The 19,532-nt window shown below is 36.3% G+C and overlaps 4 protein-coding genes across 10 annotated transcripts; 3 read left to right on the plus strand and 1 right to left on the minus strand.

The window, feature by feature from the left end:
- The first annotated feature begins 182 nt into the window (after positions 1 to 182).
- Positions 183 to 4,986, plus strand: LOC140879477 (uncharacterized). Its single transcript, XM_073283185.1, has 8 exons — positions 183 to 970; positions 2,042 to 2,118; positions 2,602 to 2,770; positions 3,341 to 3,429; positions 3,530 to 3,694; positions 3,793 to 3,870; positions 4,371 to 4,474; positions 4,639 to 4,986. The coding sequence occupies exons 1-8, from the start codon at positions 367 to 369 to the stop codon at positions 4,742 to 4,744; spliced, it is 1,392 nt and encodes a 463-aa protein (XP_073139286.1). The 5' UTR covers positions 183 to 366; the 3' UTR covers positions 4,745 to 4,986.
- Positions 4,987 to 5,388: 402 nt separating this feature from the next.
- Positions 5,389 to 9,600, plus strand: LOC140879478 (autophagy-related protein 18d-like). 6 transcript variants are annotated; one of them, XM_073283188.1, is made up of 7 exons: positions 5,391 to 5,461; positions 5,647 to 5,718; positions 5,947 to 6,029; positions 6,335 to 7,119; positions 7,987 to 8,239; positions 9,045 to 9,168; positions 9,311 to 9,600. In XM_073283188.1, the coding sequence occupies exons 4-7, from the start codon at positions 6,340 to 6,342 to the stop codon at positions 9,408 to 9,410; spliced, it is 1,257 nt and encodes a 418-aa protein (XP_073139289.1). In that variant the 5' UTR covers positions 5,391 to 5,461; positions 5,647 to 5,718; positions 5,947 to 6,029; positions 6,335 to 6,339; the 3' UTR covers positions 9,411 to 9,600. The 6 variants fall into 6 exon arrangements, 5 of the variants coding, with proteins under 5 accessions (XP_073139288.1, XP_073139289.1, XP_073139291.1 ...); XM_073283187.1 differs by lacking the exon at positions 5,947 to 6,029 and having other exon boundaries at positions 5,389 to 5,461; XM_073283189.1 differs by lacking the exon at positions 5,391 to 5,461 and having other exon boundaries at positions 5,514 to 5,718.
- Positions 9,601 to 9,880: 280 nt separating this feature from the next.
- On the minus strand, positions 9,881 to 12,398 carry LOC140883795 (GCN5-related N-acetyltransferase 3, chloroplastic). Of its 2 annotated transcripts, none has more exons than XM_073290381.1 (4): positions 11,897 to 12,398; positions 11,393 to 11,451; positions 10,406 to 10,462; positions 9,881 to 10,156 (listed from the first exon to the last, which is right to left on the minus strand). In XM_073290381.1, exons 1-4 carry the CDS (start codon positions 12,371 to 12,373, stop codon positions 10,012 to 10,014), a joined length of 738 nt encoding a protein of 245 aa, XP_073146482.1. In that variant the 5' UTR covers positions 12,374 to 12,398; the 3' UTR covers positions 9,881 to 10,011. The 2 variants fall into 2 exon arrangements, with proteins under 2 accessions (XP_073146482.1, XP_073146480.1); XM_073290379.1 differs by having other exon boundaries at positions 10,406 to 10,465.
- A 2,203-nt stretch (positions 12,399 to 14,601) lies between these two features.
- On the plus strand, positions 14,602 to 15,780 carry LOC140878066 (uncharacterized). Its single transcript, XM_073281667.1, has 2 exons — positions 14,602 to 14,969; positions 15,138 to 15,780. The coding sequence occupies exons 1-2, from the start codon at positions 14,602 to 14,604 to the stop codon at positions 15,778 to 15,780; spliced, it is 1,011 nt and encodes a 336-aa protein (XP_073137768.1).
- The last annotated feature ends 3,752 nt before the right edge of the window (positions 15,781 to 19,532 follow it).

Genomic DNA, 19,532 nt, shown 5'->3' on the forward strand with positions numbered 1-19,532 from the left:
AATAAAAAGACAAAAAAACGTAAAATTGGATTAGATAAGTTATATAGATTAATAATACATCCAAACCAAACCGTGATATAATATTAATTGGTGTATTTTATCGTGAAAACGTGTATCAATAATTGTCTTATTCTTTTCTTTCTTTATTTTCCAAAGCAGAAGAAATATTATATTTTTTTCGTAAACCTCACTGTTTAATCCTCCGCTTGTCTGACTTTTCTTCTGTGAAAATTTCTAAGCCATTTCCATAAGGGCTGATGAATTTCTCAATGGCGTAATCCATTTTTTTCCCAAGAAATCGTCAAAAAAAAATTTCTTAATTGATATTTGATTATCGAGAAATTTTTCTGTGCAACTTTTAACCATATGGAGACATCAAATTCTGATGGCTCGAGTTTGGATTCTTCTGCGTCGATTCCATCATCAAGTATCAACGGAGGAAGCTCAAGAACTCCTCGATTCACTCTTATGCGGCTGCTGCAGTCTCCAATTTCATCGCTACTGGAATATTCTGGGGTTTTAAGAGTCCGACCCGATTACCCTTACTCGGAGGCTCGTCCTCTTATGTCCGAGAATGGGGATGTCAATGACCTGAGTGTTGGGAATATTCAAGGCCCGAGCAATTCGGGTTCGATTGATGCCGATGGTGGTGTCGATGGTAACAGCAATGGTCGTGGGGAAGTTTCGATTCGAATAATTGGTGAGCAAGATAGGGTTGGGGTTGTAAATAGTGGTGAGAATGGGGAGGGGTCCGGGGTGGGATTGACTGCGGACGAGTCTATGGTTCCTCGTGAGGGGTTTAATGGGAATGGGGGTAATAGTACTAGTGATGATAACAACAGTAATAATCAGAATAGGGAGGCATCAGCATATCAGAGATACGACATACAGCAAGTGGCTAGGTGGGCTGAGCAGATTCTTCCGTTTTCTTTGCTTTTGTTGGTGGTATTCATCCGGCAACACTTTCAAGGTAATCTTTGTGTTGGGATTTGCTTGGACTTTGATTTGTTTGTGCTGTTTGATGGATTACTTTTTGTGAATGAATTGTATTTGGATCATTGTGGTAAATTTTCAATTTCTCTTGTTTTTTTATTGTTCTTAAACGAGTTCAGTTCTCGAACTTTAGTGTCTTTCGTTTGGTTACTTGTGGGTTTTACTGTTGCCCTGGGCTGAGCTGACTCGAGAGGCATTTCAGGTTTTAAGATTATTTGGATAGATTAATATTGCATCTTATCTTTCTTTTTCCCTCCCCAATAGTAGGAACCTGAAAACTAGATGAGTAATGTTAGCCAAATATGAGTTTCAAATTCAAGTATTTGTAAACCTAGAGATAGGTAACTGTAAGATGTGGAGTGAGCTACAGCCATCGACTCATTTCATCTGATCATTTGAAAATTTTCAGTTTATCCGTGCTGTGGATTTTTATCCTCGAAGGTGCTGATGTGATAACTTCGTTGTGCTAGTTGACGTTATATCGTTCGAGTTCTGTTGTATCAGTGGACTTGTCGTCTCTCAATTACAGATCTAATTCAAATGATAGCATGCATTTTATTTTGGGATGATCTGGGAAGGAAGTTAAATTAATTATATTTTCTTCGGTGATCATGGTTAGACAACACCAAATATGAATTCCACTCGGTGAAACTAATTCTTTTATCCTGTTTTGGCAACTAGATGTTCTGTTATTGTTATTTTTGTGTTATCTTAAAACTTGTTTCTTCTGTTCATCTGTCTACTTCTGTCTTATCAACAGTGATTAGAAAGTGAGCCATTATCTCCACCTTGTCTGAAATTGAAGGGCTTATTTAATATTGTGCCTTATGATCATGCTATTTTCTCTTTGGCTCCTAAAACACTGTTCTGGTGCTTGTCGGAACAATGATTTCTTTACTCAATGAGTCAGATAATACTGGTGATACCATTGATATTCTACAGCTGGTGTTATATGTTCTGGAGTCGCTAAAAGTCTAAAACCAATATGTAAACGGCTTCAGACATAATTTAAATTCTATTCTTGACCTTTTCAAGTGTGTTCAATCAGGATTTTTTGGTGTTATCTGGATCACTGCTGTTTTGTACAAGTCCAATGATATTCTTCGGAAGCAAACAGCTCTAAAGGTGTGATTATTGTTTTTCTGAGGAATTAATCCTTGATATAAAAATTTAGACTATGTTTGGTTTTGTTTCAGAAACTATTTTCCAATCTATAATAACCAAAACAACACCGCTATCTTTTTTTTATTTCATTTTCTAAAAGCCTATTTTCAGAGCTACAGCTTAATTATTACTTATTATATTAGTAATATGATACAATATGCTATATAATTTTTAAGTACCCCTTAGTTAAAAAATCATTCACCTCACCAAGGCTTGCACAGTTTGACTACCAGAGTAAACTTTTTTATTTTTTTTCTACAAAAAATACTAAACATGTATTTAATTCCCAAATACATTTTCAAAAGACTCGCTTTTTCTCAAATCCAACCTTCAGAAATGCTATAAACAAAACCAAACAGACCCAAAGTTTTTTGGCTCATTGCTCCACTTTAGAAAATGATTGAAAGGAAAATCTTCAGAATTTACTGACACCGGGTTTTGCAGAGAGAGAGGAAGATTTCTGTCCTTGCTGGTTATTCCCTTGGATTCTTGCTTCATGTTTTTGGAATCTACTGGTGGTATCGAAAGGATGATCTTTACTATTCATTACTAATGATTCCTCCAAAAGCCACCCCACCTTTTTGGCATGCAGTATTCATCATCCTGGTAAATGGTATGGTTTTTAACCTTCTTAAGGTTATCCTCTTTTTTTTTCGCTAGTTCTAACACTTGTTCTTGTTCTTTTTTCAAATTAGTAAACGAATCATTTTTTTTTCTTTCCTGAAAATTTTTTCTAGGAAAGTCCTTTAAAGATCACTCTACTTATTGTGGACTTAAAAGATGTTTTAGTTTGATTTGTCATCATGTAACCAATATAGCTAGTAAGATGCCACTTCCTGATAATTTTTTAGTATTGCAGTTACTAATGCTATGTCTTAGTCTCTCATTCCTTTTCATTCTGTGGAGTCTGAAAAGCTTAGCCTTGTCATTATATATATGTATTTTAGTATGCATTCTGGATCATGTTATCACCAGTTATCTGCTGTAACAGGAGATTCTGGCAATGCGTCTAAATTTTCACGTGTATTTTGTCATGCCTTTCTTTTTTGTCAGTTGTGCTCTTTATTCATTAACCTTTCCTTGGGAGACTGTTTTTCCCATTTCTTTGGTTCAGTGGGTGGTTTTTGTTGGTTCATTATGTTGGAAACTATGGCTTATGTTTGCTTTCTTTTGTTGCTGCCAGATGCAATGGTGTGCCAGACAGCTATGGTTCTCAAGTTGGTTTTGTTAATGTATTTTAAGGATGGTAGAGGCCACAATTTTCGTAGACAGGTAACAGTTTCTCTGAGTTGATGATACACTTCTAGCATATGATCTTTTAATGTGCAGTTGAATTGAACTGGAATCTAATGGCAATATATTGATCATTCAGGGTCAGTTGTTGACTCTGGTTGAGTACATGCTGCTTCTGTACCGTGCCCTGTTACCGACCCCGGTATGGTATAGATTCTTCCTAAACAAAGAGTATGGCAGTCTTTTTTCATCACTGACAACAGGGCTGTATTTAACCTTCAAGCTTACATCAATTGTTGAGAAGGTATTTTATTTGCTGACTTCCCATTGTGTCTGGTTCTCGAATCTTGAAATCCAAAACTTAAAAGACATTGGCTCTATGTCTGTCTTATTGCCCTGCAGGTTCGGTCCTTTATTGCTGCTTTGAAGGCATTATCTCGGAAGGACATTCATTTTGGGTCTTATGCCACATCAGAGCAGGTGCAATATTCCTGGTGGCCTAATAATTTTCATCTGTTCTCCCTCTTTCACGTACAATAATCTAAAATGTTATAATAGCTTTAAAATGGTTTTGGCTACTCCTAAATTTTCAATGTCGCATCAATGTCTGGCTCTGTGTTCGTGGCAATCTGTGATAAAAACTTGTGCTTTTTCATCCACATTTTCAAATTAATTTCCTGACAAATGAGATCAATCTGATTAACAGCTCATAAAGTGCCATTCTTTCATATTTTAAATATTGATAGGATGAACTGATAAAAGTGTAATTTATCAGATCCACTTGACTTGGTTTTTCCTGAGTTGACTGGACATGGCTATAGGCTGATGAGTCGCGTGAAATTCTCTGAAGTTCTTTGTTTTTTTCTTCCATCACTAACTTTTACCATCTAACCCACATTGTGCCACAATGTTAGCTTTGCATCCAATTAGGCATATAGAATTCATTGCATACTAACTGAACATCAAAATATTCTGCTCAGGTGAATGCGGCAGGAGATTTATGTGCTATATGCCAGGAGAAGATGCACACCCCGATTTTGTTACGATGCAAACATATATTCTGTGAAGACTGTGTTTCAGAATGGTAGTGTTTTCCCCCCAGTGCTTACTTTCTTCTAATGTTCGTGGATAATACACAGTTTCACTCGTATTTTCAAACTGTATTATGTTTGCATACGTCAGTAATTAGTTAGAACCTACCTCGTTAGCATTTGGCAGCATTTATCTCGACCCTGTTTCTTCTTTCAGGTTCGAAAGAGAGAGGACTTGCCCTTTATGCAGGGCACTGGTTCGACCTGCCGATCTTCGTTCATACGGGGATGGATCAACTACTCTGCTCTTCCAGTTGTTTTAATCCCCTAACGTGATCTTGAAATCCACAACAATCGCGTTTTCCAAGCCCATCACGTCGAATTTAAGCGAAGAAGAGAACTGCAAGGTCAATCAATCTTGGTGATTGATCTTTGACACAATGTCTAAGAAGGCATATTTACTGGAGATTATCTGTATGCTGCTCATTCATTATACTTGTATCTTTGTCATTCATCCAACGAATGTATCAAAGGATCAATGAGTTACATATCTGTGTATATTTTTTTTCTTTTATTTTTTAAAACTTAAAATCAATGAGATGAAAACTATACATATTTCTCGAAATGTTGGCTTAATGTATTTTTTTTTTTTCCTTTTTACATGCTTGATGTAGTTTTCGTTACGATTCTCATAATTTAAAATTGATGTATATGTATATTAAAAAAATTGGATTTGGAAGCCAAATGAGTATTAAATTTTATTTATTTATTTTTATTTTTTAACGATTTTAGCCGTGTGGTCGGTCAGGTCAATAAGTAAATATGGAGATTGTAGGTCCCGCAAAATGCGGGAGAAAAAAATCAGTTTCGTAATCAAACTGTTATATACCGTCAGATTATCGTGTCCCACCACGTGTCATAATCGGACCTCACCCCATTTTCTCACTCTAAATTTCCCATTTTGCTTGAAGAAAAATCTACTTGGAAATTGGCCGAGTCCTTTTTTTTTTTTTTGTGGAAATTCACTTTCAGCACCGCAGGTGACGCTTCTAACTCTGCAAATTTTACATATTTTCAGTGATGCGATACGCGTAATGATGTCAGTATTTAGGGGTTTCGGTGAAAATGGAGGGAAATTTTCTGGATTGGATTGGATTTGATTTTATAATGAGTGTCCTTTACTCTTTTTTTTTTTGTTTAATCATAATAATCAACGACAATGCAGGTTTCGTAAATATAATGGTGAAATCATGATGGAATGCCAGCGTTGTGCATAATTTTATAGCGATCGAGTTTCGTAAGTCATCGTCTGGTTAATTTTTCGATCTTAATTATTGATCGTGGTTATTTAATTTTGGGTTACTTTGATCTCGGATAGTGTATCAGCAGTTTGTGTCTATCGATGTTTTTTTATGGGAAAACAGAAATAAATTCCTGGGTGTGAGATGCTATTTGTGTTTTCATTTTCGTAATCGTGTCTGATGATACAATCTGTGTCATCTCCGTAATTCTTTGTGGCTAATAGGTAGTGGGAGGGTTATGAGATGTTTGGCTGTTTTGATGCGTGGCGCAGAAAGATGGAATTTCATGCTGCATAAGTAACATACGGTAATTGAAGCTGTGTCAAAAATGAATGGACTTGTTTTGTTGTTTTTTGATTCTTCAAGAAGTGAAAAATGTGTGAATTTGCATGACTTACCATCCTGAAGCGAGCTCCAATCAAGAAGTTTGTTTACATTTTCTATTTTGATTGAATAGAATATATTAACTGATTATTAATAACACACATTGCTGATTTGTCATTTATAAGTGATATACTTGAGCTGAAAACTTTTAGTTGAAATTTCTTGTGTATACCAAGGATGTTAATTTGAACCAAGTTTTTGGGATTTATCTACTTCTTGTTGCTGTAGTGCTGATGACTGTTCACTCATCCACCATGACATCTGCTGTTTCAACATCTAGAGGGATACTTCCACCTGCAGGATATGGTGGTCATGATGCATCTATAGACGTGGTTTCTGGCCCTCTTATGCAATCTGATTCGGAGTTTAATGACAATGATAATACAGAGTTATATTCTGTGTCTTGGAATCAGGATTATGGTTGCTTTGCCGCTGGCACGAGTCATGGCTTTCGTATATACAACTGCGATCCTTTCAAAGAAACCTTCAGGCGTGATCTAAAAAGTGGTGGATTTAAGATAGTTGAAATGTTGTTTCGTTGCAATATTTTAGCTCTCGTTGGCAGTAGTGCCAATGCTCAATACCCTCCAAATAAAGTTATTATTTGGGATGATCATCAAAGCCGGTGCATCGGTGAATTTTCCTTCAGATCTGAGGTTCGTGCTGTTAAACTAAGACGGGATCGTGTTGTCGTTGTTCTTGAGCACAAGATATATGTTTATAATTTTATGGATCTGAAACTTCTTCATCAAATAGAGACCTTGTCAAATCCCCGGGGAATTTGCTGCCTGTCACATCACCTTAATACATCTGTGTTGGCTTGCCCAGGTCTGCGACGAGGACAGGTGCGGGTCGAACATTTCGGTCTGAATATGACAAAATTAATCAATGCTCATGATTCTAAGATTTCTTGTTTGACCTTGACCATGGATGGGCTTCTTCTTGCCACTGCAAGCATGAGAGGCACTCTGATAAGAATTTTCAACACTATGGATGGAACTCGATTACAGGAGGTAATAATTTTTTGTGAATCTCACGAGTATGTTAAGGTAGCAAATGCATGACACAATATAATTGAGACCTGTGCATCAAGTACCAACTCTTTGTTACACATCTTCCATTAAGTACTTACCTGTGCATTAAGTATCGAACAATTCTCTTCCCATTGCTACTCACGATCATTCACAATTTTGTGGAAATGTGGTCCCTTCTATATGCTTTTATCGATATTTGTAAATATGCTTAGCAAAGTTGAAGGTATTTCCATTAAGACACTTCAGTTCAATTCCTATCTATCCACTATCGATTGCGATGTTTTTGTCGTACGAACATTAAGGTTTGATTCAAGAGTATGGTATTCTGAGTTCTCAGTTTGCATGCATAACTGATAGTTTAATAGGCTGGTTATACTCCTCGTTCCTGTTATATAATTTAGATGACTTGAATAGTGGGTCTTAATTTGGAAAATAAAACAACATTTTTAAGTGTTTTAAAAGAAAATAGAGTAAACTGAGTAATAGACTGAAAGAGTTTAACTCACACGAATGAATTACGCCAAACAGGAAGAAGGAAAGATTCATAGTATGGTATAGAAGGGTTTTAGTTTTCACTTTACATTTGACATTTGTCTGGTGCAATAATTTTCTGCAACCAATCAATGAGTGGGCCCGGGGAGCACTAACAATTTAAACACCATAATATGAAGGAGCATCAAAAGCCATAGGACTTTCTTTTGTGAGATCAGGGGTGCAGTCAATTAGTTTTCTGTATGCTGGTGTAAGTGTATTTACATTTTTTTTACTGGATCCTAATGGCGTTCTATTCTTTGTGCTCCATTTCATTTTTACAGGCTTCTTATTTCGGTGTTATGATTGCTGCAGGTACGCAGAGGGGTAGACAAAGCAGATATATACAGTATTGCTTTATCCCCAAATGTACAATGGTTGGCTGTCTCGAGTGACAAAGGTACCGTTCACTTATTTAGTCTCAGGGTGAGGGTTGTGGGTGAGGACAGTTCAATTGCTTCTGCTGCTGCTAAGGGTTTCTTTAGTCAGAACTCTTCAAACTCCCTTGATCCCCTGATTTCTCCAAGCACCGGTGCTAATCCTGGCTCATCATTATCTTTCATGAAAGGTGATTCATTTGAGTCCCTTTCTTTTTCAAGAAACTCTTTGATGTAAGTGGCTAAGTCTTGACTTGGTAGAGGGCCTTGATTGGTATGTTGAGGTTGATTTGCATTGACAAAAAAGTGTTTTCCCCAGTATATCTAGTTATTCCAACTGTCATTCTACTGTAATGAAATGTGCCCATAGTTTTTCACATCTTCATGTTGAAGCAGTAGCTTAATTTTTTCAGTTGCTAATTGCGTCAATTGTGTATCATTTACCATGAAATGGTTTTGTTGATCCAACTCTTCCAGTACCACCTTTTTAGCCATGCTCTAGGTGCTTTCTCATCGTGATGTTTGTCAGGCCAAACAATTAAAACTCGTGGGAGATGGAGAATTTGATGGAGAAGTATATTATAGGTTTGATATTTTTCTTGGTAAATATGTGAATGAATATGGATCAAAACTTCAAACCTGATTGTCTGTAAATCTGCAAGGAAACATATCAAATTGAAACCCTAGCATAATCAATGCAACCCTACTTAATTTAATTAAATCAAACTAAAATTTTCCAAACTAGGATGCATATTTTCCTACAAACTTTACTGTTGATAAATGTTTTCTACGGGGGTAACTTTGCGCCCTAGTAGAGTTGGATTTCCTGTCATCAGCTTCCTACATATCCAGCTCAAGTTTTACCAACAAGCTTACATGGTTTCTTACAACAAATTCCCATTTTTGCCAAAATTGTAATTTTTTGTCTCATTTTTGTATATTTATTATTTATTGTACTTATTGCTTTTTAATATCGTATTATTGGAACTTCTCCAGGGGTTTTACCTAAATATTTCAGCTCTGAATGGTCATTTGCTCAGTTACACTTGCCAGAATGTACTCCATTCATTGCAGCTTTCGGTTCTCAGAACTCTGTCATTATTGTTGGCATGGATGGAAGGTAAGAGCACCTGTTTATTCACTAATCGCTGCAATCCTATCAAGTGTCGTACGTTTATTATTCTGTGATTCTCCACTCGTGAAATATGTGAAAAAAATCTGCCTTACGCATTACTCCCTTTTCCTGTCGAATCCACCATCAGTTTCCACAGGTGCAGCTTCGATCCAGCGAATGGAGGGTTGATGGTGCAACAAGAATGCACAAGATTTCTCAAAACTGAAACCAGTGCTCCGCCGAGCTAACTTGGTATAGCATGACCTACTAGCATTTCCCTCCCTGTGTATATCCATCTACTCATCAATTTGGTCCCTATAAAATGTACATATCATATCTCTAAGCTCATGTAAATTGGTAACATGCCCTACTATATCAGTGGATGTTAATTCGAGTCTGCAATTTGTCTGAAATTAGTAAAAAGCAATTCACTGTGAACTTTTGTGACCTGTTTCAATGGTACAAATTTCCAAGTAAATATTTTTGATACTGTCACCGAGAAATTATTGATCTTGTTTTGTTCGCTTAGTAAAATATCGAATTACTTCATTTCGTAAACAAAGTTTTGAACTGACATAATGTCGTCTTAGCCTTTCTCCATATCGTGATTTTAAAATATAAAATATAATTCTTGGGCGATGATCCGAGCTATTTTATTTTTTATTTTTTGATTCGAGAAAAATTAACAAACACGATCACTGGAATAAAAATGGCTAAAACTTGATAAAAATTGAACAGTGTTTCGGAAGATAAAGTCGATATCAATCAATGCTTACAAAAAGTATAACAAAAACATCACAAATAAACTATTGCGTGTAATAAAAGAATGATTTTTTCCCCGTTTCAAAGTCATCGTTTTGGGGGAAATATCAGTAGCTTTCTACCAGCAGCCATCGCTTGTTCATCTAATGAAGGGCTAATAGTCGTTCTTGTATACATCATTGTCGTGGATTTCAATGTATCGTCTCCGAATCCACATGCTCCGAAAAATAACCTGTAAAAGTATCGAAGATAACAGAATTGAAAGCGACGATGGAGCATAGCACAAACATGGTTTGGGATAGGGAACCATTAAAAAGTAGTGGCAATTTTCAAATGGAATCGTAGCTTTAACCCCTTCCTTCCATCATCTTTCTATCTTTCTCAGTTGTATTTTCGCCTCATGCTTAAAACTTGAATCCCAGCCAAATGATGGTTAAGTGCCATTCAATGTCAAATTGTGCAAAGATTCCATGGAAGTTACCTTTCTTTGTCTGAGCAAAGCGCAGCAATGTCATATACACCCATGCTAGTGAGCATTCTGCTATAGAAAACTGAACTTTAGTGCGTTTTAAGCTCGTAAGATATAGGTAGTGTTTGAGAGCACTTCTCAACTCTTTTTAAATAAAAATTAGTGAAAAATTGCACACGTTTTGCGTGTATAAAATAAAACTTTTTTATACCTTATCTCTTCTATTTTATTAAGGCTGAGAAGTGGATAGTAACTGTTTTTTGTCTGGTGGTATGACAAGATATGACAAATTTGAAATTTCAAATATCATCCTTTTTTTTTTTCCTTCAAACAACTTGGATAATGATTGGATCACCCAACAAATTTATTTCAAATTTGAAAAGAAAAACTGTTTATGTACACGCATCGCGTGTGCCACCGAGACTAGTACTATTTATAAAGGTTCAGCCCCTCTTACTAACCAATTGGTATGTACAAACACACCATAAAAATGTTAAAAACACAACTGCTTTCCTCCACCTTATCATCAAAATCACCGGAAGTTTTCTCCACGTAAACTTTTTTTTTCTCACTCTTCCGTTACTGACTGAAATTTTACAATATTTTTATTCTTTCAACAAATAATTTGATAATTACAATATCAACATTACACGCGATGCGCGTGTGCTCTTTTGCTAGTGTTTTTTTTTAAAAGCAAAACATGGAGTGAGTGACTGAGTGAGAGGTTTAGTGAGATAGTAGATTGACGATGATAGTTATTTTCAAACTTGTGAGAAGTTGGTGATGGTATTTTCCACTAACCTATTTTTCACGTTAATATAGATAGGTTTAATTTGCAATTTAATTTAATGTATGACACACTAGCGAACGAATTTAGTATTTAAGAGGGTCTCAAAATTTTATAAAATTTTGTTAAAAGAAAAAGTGAGAAGCCTAAAATCTCTTTCGATCCAAACACTATCATAGGTATTACAAATAGCATCATTAATTAACACAAACCTTAAAATTCTTTGAACCATCATCCTGCCAATTCCCCTACCTTGTAAGGCAGGGTGAACCTGTAAGAAACTGTAACATGATTATCAAGCATGAAATATGCAACTCTCTTGTTGGAAATTAATTTGTCACATCAAGTTTGTAATAATCAATGATTTCCCCTTTTGTCAAATCTTTTACAGTCAAATCAAGAAAGAAGGGAAACAAATCAAGAATCACGACGATCTTGTTACTTCCATAAGCATCCCATACTTTCTTATTTCTTGTTCTTTGAAATCAAAATGTCTTGACAACTTGGAATCATAACAAAAATCATAGGAATATATAATTAATTGAAAACATAAAAAATCTTCTATTCACGGATCAATTTCACGAGACCTATATGTAATAAAACTCCATTCATGAATATACTATTTTCATATTAAAAATATTAATTTTGACTTATAGACAGTCTACTCATCTCACGAGAACGAAACCTAATCAACTGAAAAAAGAGTAATTCCTTACCATGACATCGTAGATAGAAGCTGTCAACCCACAGTCCGAAACCGCTCGACCGAAGCCAATCAGCCGTCCATTTTCCGGCGTGACTTTTCTGATCCAATCTCCACCGATGCCATTAAATTTCGACACCACCTCCCCACTAGAAGAACCTTGCGTCAGAAATTCGGGCTTGGTGAAGGCCGATACGACGACGGAGCTGTGAGAGACGGCTGTGCGGAGCTTAACGAGGTCGATAGGCTCGACTCCACCGCCAGCGTCGACGTTCGGGAAGCGGTGGCTGGAGTGGTTGCAGAGGACGTATAGCTCTTTCAGATGGTGCGGGTTTATGTGAGCTATGTCTGTGGAGATGAAAATCGGAGGTGGCGAATTGTTGAAATTTACTTTTCCTGTAACTTTGAGTGGCAGCGGTGGCCGCCGTCGAGTTGAGGGCCGGAGTCCGGTGGCTAGATTGCCGCCGTGTGCGGCTGTTGCAGCTGCCATTGGTCTCCAATCTACATCCTTTATTTTGAAGGGATTGGTGTTTAAAATAAAAACTTCATGGCCTTAAATTCATTATTATATATATAAATAAACAATATATATATATATATATATATATATATTTGGATTATAATTTGACAACATTCGTTCTTAACAAATATAAATTTCATATATATTTAATGATTTTCAACTAGTGGAATAGATATTATTTTTGGAAAAAATATAACATAATACATTTTCGAGCATACCAATCCGATTGAATTTTTCATTCAAACAGAACAAAACTAAGTTATTCATAAAATTTTAAAATCCATTTACGTTGGCAATCAAAGCATAAGTTTCGTGTGATCGTAATAATATATGTTAGAGTCAATTTCAGACGATTTTATGAATATATGTGTCTGTGTGTGAAACACATCAATTTTATATATATTTACAATTAAAAGTAATATTTTTGATATAAACATTAATTATTTTTTATATGTGAGGTCAAATAGGAGATTTGTCTCTCAAAATTAATATGTGAGACAATTTCATAATAGTTCTTGTGTATATGTTAAGTTTCTTTCTGCACACGATATACATATACCTGTTAACGGTTTATAGTGTAAAGTTAAATTATTTTGATATCAATTGCTATATATAGACGTCTTCTAGATTCTCAGAGTAACACTCTCATTAGCCATGTGCGGCGCTCAGCGAATCGGGTGGCACACTCAATCGTTGTTTTTGTTATTTACTCCTATCCCCAATTTGCGTGGGATGAAGAATTTTCTTTTTGGTTGATAGTAAAAAAAAAATTAAAACCATTTTTTTATTTACGCCATGAGTAATACAATTATTTAATTTAAACATTTCAGAGTATAAATAATTATATAAAATGATTTTATTTGGATAAGAGATTTTTTAAAATAAGTTTAATGATATTTCTTAAAAAAAATGAAAATATGATATTTTGTGATTTGAGAAAGAACATGTCTACGATGAGACAGTCTAGTCTGATAGATCATTGATCGGTATCTATGAAATGAATCGACTAATTCTATATCTACATTAAAAGTAATATTTTTGACATAGAAAATTATGATTTGTGGTAGTGATGTTGGGGGTGAGGCGTGAAGGTTATAAACAAGGGAGTGAAGGTGATGATTGATGATGTGGCTGTGTATTTCAAAATAATTTTTTGTTAAAAAAAATGAGGTGGGCGCCAACTGACTTTCAGCTCAGCGGATTTTTCAAAACTTAGTTAACATGAGTTTCTTAATGAAATAGATATTACTAAATATAATACAACTTACAAACCCATGTATTAGTTAGGACATAAAAATTTGTGCTCTATATAATCGAGATAGAGATAATAGAGTAGGTTTTGAGACGGTCTCAGAGATATTTTTGTTGGAAATAATGGATGGTAAATAAGATGGTGAATGAGGCTTTCATGCTCATTATCCCACATTGGTAAAATATGGGAATGGATGACACAATATAATGTCCAAGTTTAGACAATGGGTTGGGGTCCCAAGGGGTACCCATGTTTGTTAAAGGGAGCGGACCTAGACTATGATAGGTTCGAACCATAAGCCACACGCGCGCCGCTGCCGCCGTCCGGCCGGCTCGGGCGTGGGCGTGGCTTTGGCACATATTTAAGTTTTTGGATAAATAAACAATTTATTTATTTTGTTTTATTTTATTCCGGAAATTAATTATTAATCCGAAGAGTTGTGTCTCTTGGATCTGAATGTGCGCGTCCCTTCGAGCCGAACCAGTGCGTCTTACCAACTGAACATGCGCGTCCTTTCGGTCTGAACCAGCGCATCCCCTCGGCCGAGTGTGCATCCAACTGATGCATCCGTCCGCATGCAACTGTCCAACGTCTATAAATAGACCACCCCACTCGCATTCATTCTCACCAATTCACTCATTCCTTTCTTCTCTTGTCTTGCATAGAGAGTTCTGATCTCTCTCATTTCTCTTGCTTAAAGAGTTTCTTAAAACATTTTGTGTTCGAAGTTCTTTGAGTTTGTAGTGTTACTACTCAAAGTTGTCAGCGTTCTATCTTGGGAGACATTTTGCGCTAAACCCGTAAACACCTAGGTGGGGCAAATATGTCTTAAAGATAGAGAGTTAAACTCTCGGCTCGCTATTGTTGTGTCATTGATTGCGTACTGAGGTTGTTCATCATATACTTGATATCAAGTTTAAGACAGATTCTGTTGTTATCAATTATCATGGCTGCTGTTCCACCGACTCCAGTTACGCCAACGCCACCACCACCCCCTATCACGCCGCCGCCTGTTACATCGGTTGTTGTCACGACCCCTGCTGCTTCTAATGCGCATGCCGAGAGACCTGAGAAGTTCTCCGGTACCGACTTCAAGACATGGCAGCAGAAGATGTTGTTTTACCTCACAACACTTCATCTTGCGAGGTTTTTGAAGGAAGTTGTTGTTGTTCCGGCACCGGATGCTGACACACAAGCAAGGTCTGCTTTCGATGCATGGTCTCACACCGACTTCTTGTGCCGGAACTATATACTGAATGGGTTGGATACTACGTTGTACAGAATATACTCTGCAACCAAGACTGCTAAGGAACTGTGGGAATCCTTGGAGAAAAAAATATAAGACCAAGGACGCTCGCACAAAGAAATTTGTAGTCAGAAAGTTTCTTGAGTTCAAAATGGTTGATACCAAGACGGTGATTAGCCAAATGCAAGAGTTCCAAATCATTCTCCATGATATAATGGCTGTGGAATGATGATCAGTGAATCCTTCCAAGTTGCTGCGCTGATTGAAAAGCTACCACCTTTATGGAAAGAATTCAAAAATTATTTGAAGTATAAACGCAAGGAAATGGGGCTCGAGGACTTGATCGTCAGACTGCGAATTGAGGAAGATAATCGCAAAGCGGAGATCAAAACTGGTAAGATGCCGATGGAAGCAAAGGCAAACTTGGTGGAGCCAAACGCTACGAAGAAAAGGAAACATTTTGGGAAAGATGTGAAGCAAGGGAAGAACAAGAAATGGAAAGGAACATGTTGGAACTGTGGGAAGACGAACCACAAGGCCAAGGATTGTCGCTTACCAAAGAAGGACAATCAGTATCAAGCAAATGTTGTTCAACACAAATCTGTGCCTATTGACTTGTCTGAGATAGATCTGTCAGCAATAGTCTTCGATGCTAACATGGTTGATCATCCTAGAGAATGGTATATCGACACTGGAGCAACACGACATGTTTGTGCTGGCAAGGAGTTATTCTCGAAGTATACTTCTATAAGTGAAAGACAACTCTATATGGGTAACAATGCGACTTCCAACATCATTGGCTTAGGAAAAGTGGTGATCAAGATGACTTCGGGAAAGGAGCTTACTCTCATCGATGTCCTTTATGTTCCGGACATATGAAAGAATCTTGTGTCGAGCTCTAGACTGGTTAAGGCCGGATTTAGAATAGTGTTTGAAGCTGGAAAAGTTGTAATCATGAAAAATGGACAGTTTCTAGGAAAAGGTTATATAGAAAAAGGACTGTTCAAGATGAATGTAATGACTGTACTTCGCGAGTTTGAAAATAATAAAGTTAAAACTTTGAATTATTTGGTTGAATGTTCTAATTTATGGCATACTAGATTAGGACATGTAAACTTCAACACTTTGAGAAAACTCAGAAAATTAAATCTTATTCCAATAAATAAGATTGATTCAAACTACAAATGTGAAGTGTGTGTTGAAGCTAAATTAACCAAAGTACCTTTTCACAAAGTGGAAAGAAGTACAATACCTCTAGAACTAATTCACACTGACATTCGTGATTTAAAGTTTGTTCAAACTAGAAGTGGAAAAAAATACTTTATTACATTCATTGATGATTGCACTAGATTTTGTTACGTGTTTCTGTTGAGAAGCAAAAATGAAGCTCTAGAAGTTTTTAAAACTTATAAAAATGAAGTTGAAAATCAACTTGGAAAACGAATCAAGAAAATTCGTAGTGATAGATGAGGTGAATATGTTGCTCCGTTTGAAGAATTTTGCAATGCATCTGGCATTATTCATCAAACAACTGCTCCTTATTCACCACAATCTAATGGTGTTGCGGAAAGAAAAAATCGTACTCTGAAAGAAATGATGAATGTCATGCTAATAAGTTCTGGACTACCACAAAACTTGTGGGGGGAAGCAATACTTTCGGCAAATCATATTCTTAACAAAATTCCACATAAAAAGAAGAATGAAACTCCTTACGAATTGTGGAAAGGACATAAGCCCTCATATAAATAATTGAAAGTGTGGGGGTGTTTGGAGAAAGTAGAAATACCAAAGCCAAAACAAGTGAAGATTGGACCTAAGACTGTAGATTGCATCTTCATTGGATATGCAAACAACAGTAGTGCATATAGATTCCTAGTGCACAAGTCAGTGATTCCTGATATACATTAAAATACCATTATTGAATCAAGAAATGCTGCATTTTTTGAGAACGTCTTTCCTGGTAAAGAAGGAAAAGAAAAGAGCTCTTTCAAAAGAGTTCATGAATCCACTAATGAGGAAACTCGTGAAAGTGAAGAACCAAGGCGTAGTAAGAGAGCTAAGATAGCTAAAACATTTGGTCCTGATTTTCTTAGTTATGCTATAGAAAATGATCCAAGGACTTTAAGTGAAGCGCTATCTAGTCCTGATGCTCCACTTTGGAATGAGGCCATAAAAAGTGAAATAGATTCCATCATGCAAAATCATACTTGGAAATTAGTAGATCTCCCACCGGGAAGCAAACCTTTATGATGCAAATGGATCTTAAAAAGGAAATACAAAGCTGATGGAACAGTGGAAAAATACAAAGCAAGGTTAGTGGCCAAAGGATTTAGACAAAAAGAAGGGTTGGATTTCTTTGACACATATTCACCTGTTACGAGAATAACATCTATTCGAGTACTTATAGCAATTGCTGCTTTAAATAATCTCGAAATTCATCAAATGGATGTAAAAACGGCCTTTTTAAATGGTGAGTTAGAAGAAGAAATATATATGACACAACCTGAAGGATTCATTGCTCCCGGTCAAGAAAAAAAAGTGTGTCGACTCATTAAATCATTGTATGGACTAAAACAAGCTTCTAAACAATGACAGGAAAAATTGACAAAACAATTATGTCAAATGGATTTAAGATTAATGAGTGTGATAAATGTGTTTATGTAAAATGCACACATGACTCGTATGTAATTGTCTGTCTATATGTAGACGACATGCTCATAATGGGTAGTAATCATGATATCATCATGAAAACTAAGAAAATGTTGACAAAACATTTTGATATGAAAGATATGAGAAAAACAAACGTAATCTTAGGAATTAATATTGAAAAAACATCTGATGGAATTACCCTAACACAATCTCATTATATTGAGAAAGTACTTAGGAAATTCAATGTGTATGATATTACGCCTGTAAGATCACCCGTAGATTTAAATTTACATTTATCTAAAAATCGTGGTGAACCCGTATCTCAACAGCAATATGCAAGGATTATTGGGAGTCTAATGTATATTACAAATTGTACTCGTCCTGATATTGCATACTCAATAAATAAATTGAGTAGATTTACAAGTAATCCTAGTCATGATCATTGGAAAGCGTTAGAAAGAGTATTTAAATACTTAAAGTATTCAATGGACTATGAATTATATTATGGAACATATCCTTCTGTAATTGAAGGATATTGTGATGCAAATTGGATTTCAGACACAAAATACTCAAAGTCCACAAGTGGATATGTGTTCACCATCGGTGGAGGAGCTGTGCCATGAAAATCATCTAAACAAACGTTTATAGCTCGTTCAACTATGGAATCTGAATTCATAGCTCTAGATAAAGCGGGAGAAGAAGCGTAATGGCTTCATAATTTCCTAGAAGATATTCCGTGTTGGACGAAACCAGTGCCAGCAATAATGATACATTGCGATAGTCAGTCGGCTATAGGTAGGGCACAAAGTAGTATGTATAATGGTAAGTCAAGACACATATGTCGAAGACATAATACCATTCGGCAGTTGATCTCAAATGGTGTTATCGCAGTTGATTATGTCAAATCAAAAGATAACTTAGCGGATCCATTGACAAAAGATTTAGGGAGAGATCAAGTAAACTGCTTATCAAGAGGAATGTGATTAAAACCTACAAAATTAAAGAATATTCATAGCGGAAACCCAACCTTGTAGATTGGAGATCCCAAGATCTTGGTTCAATGGGAAAATCAAGTTATGAATGTTCGCTTGCACTTAGAAATTCATTCTATTCTCATTCCTAAGATAAAAGTGCAACCTGTGCAAGTAGTGAGGATAAGTTTTAACAAACTTTTAATGATTCCTATATTTCTTTAAAAAATAGGGTATGACAGGATACTCATATAATAGGAGGTCATCTATTTAAGTGTGAAGACGGGCCGCTTCAATGAAACACTTAAGAATCCAAGATGTTGTCCAGGGCCAAAACGGACAAAACCATGAGAACAAATAAAGTGTGAGAAAAATTATTGTGTGAATACTATTGTCTTGGTTTACATCAACGGATGAATAGTTCAAAATATCACGTTCACTAAGTAGCCTAGTAAATCCGATAGTATTTCACTAAGGAAGGTTCAAAGCCGCAAGCTACCTCTCCCCATGCAATAATTTTTCGGAAAGAAACTCTCTTTTATCATATGAATACATATTCGCATAAAATCACATTCATGTGGGGGATTGTTGGAAATAATGGATGGTAAATAAGACGGTGAATTGGGCTTTCATGCTCATTATCCCACATTGGTAAAATATGGGAATGGATGACACAATATAATGCCCAAGTTTAGACAATGGGTTGGGGTCCCAAGGGGTACTCATGTTTGTTAAAGGGAGCGAACCTAGACTACGCTAGGTTCGAACCATAAGCCACGCGTGCCGCCGCCGTCCGTCCGATCGGCCGGCCGGCTCGGACCAGGCGTGGGCGTGGCTTTGGCACATATTTAAGTTTTTGGATAAATAAACAATTTATTTATTTTGTTTTATTTTATTCCGAAAATTAATTATTAATCCGAAGAGTTGTGTCTCTTGGATCTGAATGTGCGCGTCCCTTCGAGCCGAACCAGTGCGTCTTACCAACTGAACATGCGCGCCTTTCGGTCTGAA

Source organism: Henckelia pumila, chromosome 2, assembly GCF_033568475.1.
Source record: "Henckelia pumila isolate YLH828 chromosome 2, ASM3356847v2, whole genome shotgun sequence".
Classification (NCBI taxonomy): Eukaryota; Viridiplantae; Streptophyta; class Magnoliopsida; order Lamiales; family Gesneriaceae; genus Henckelia; species Henckelia pumila.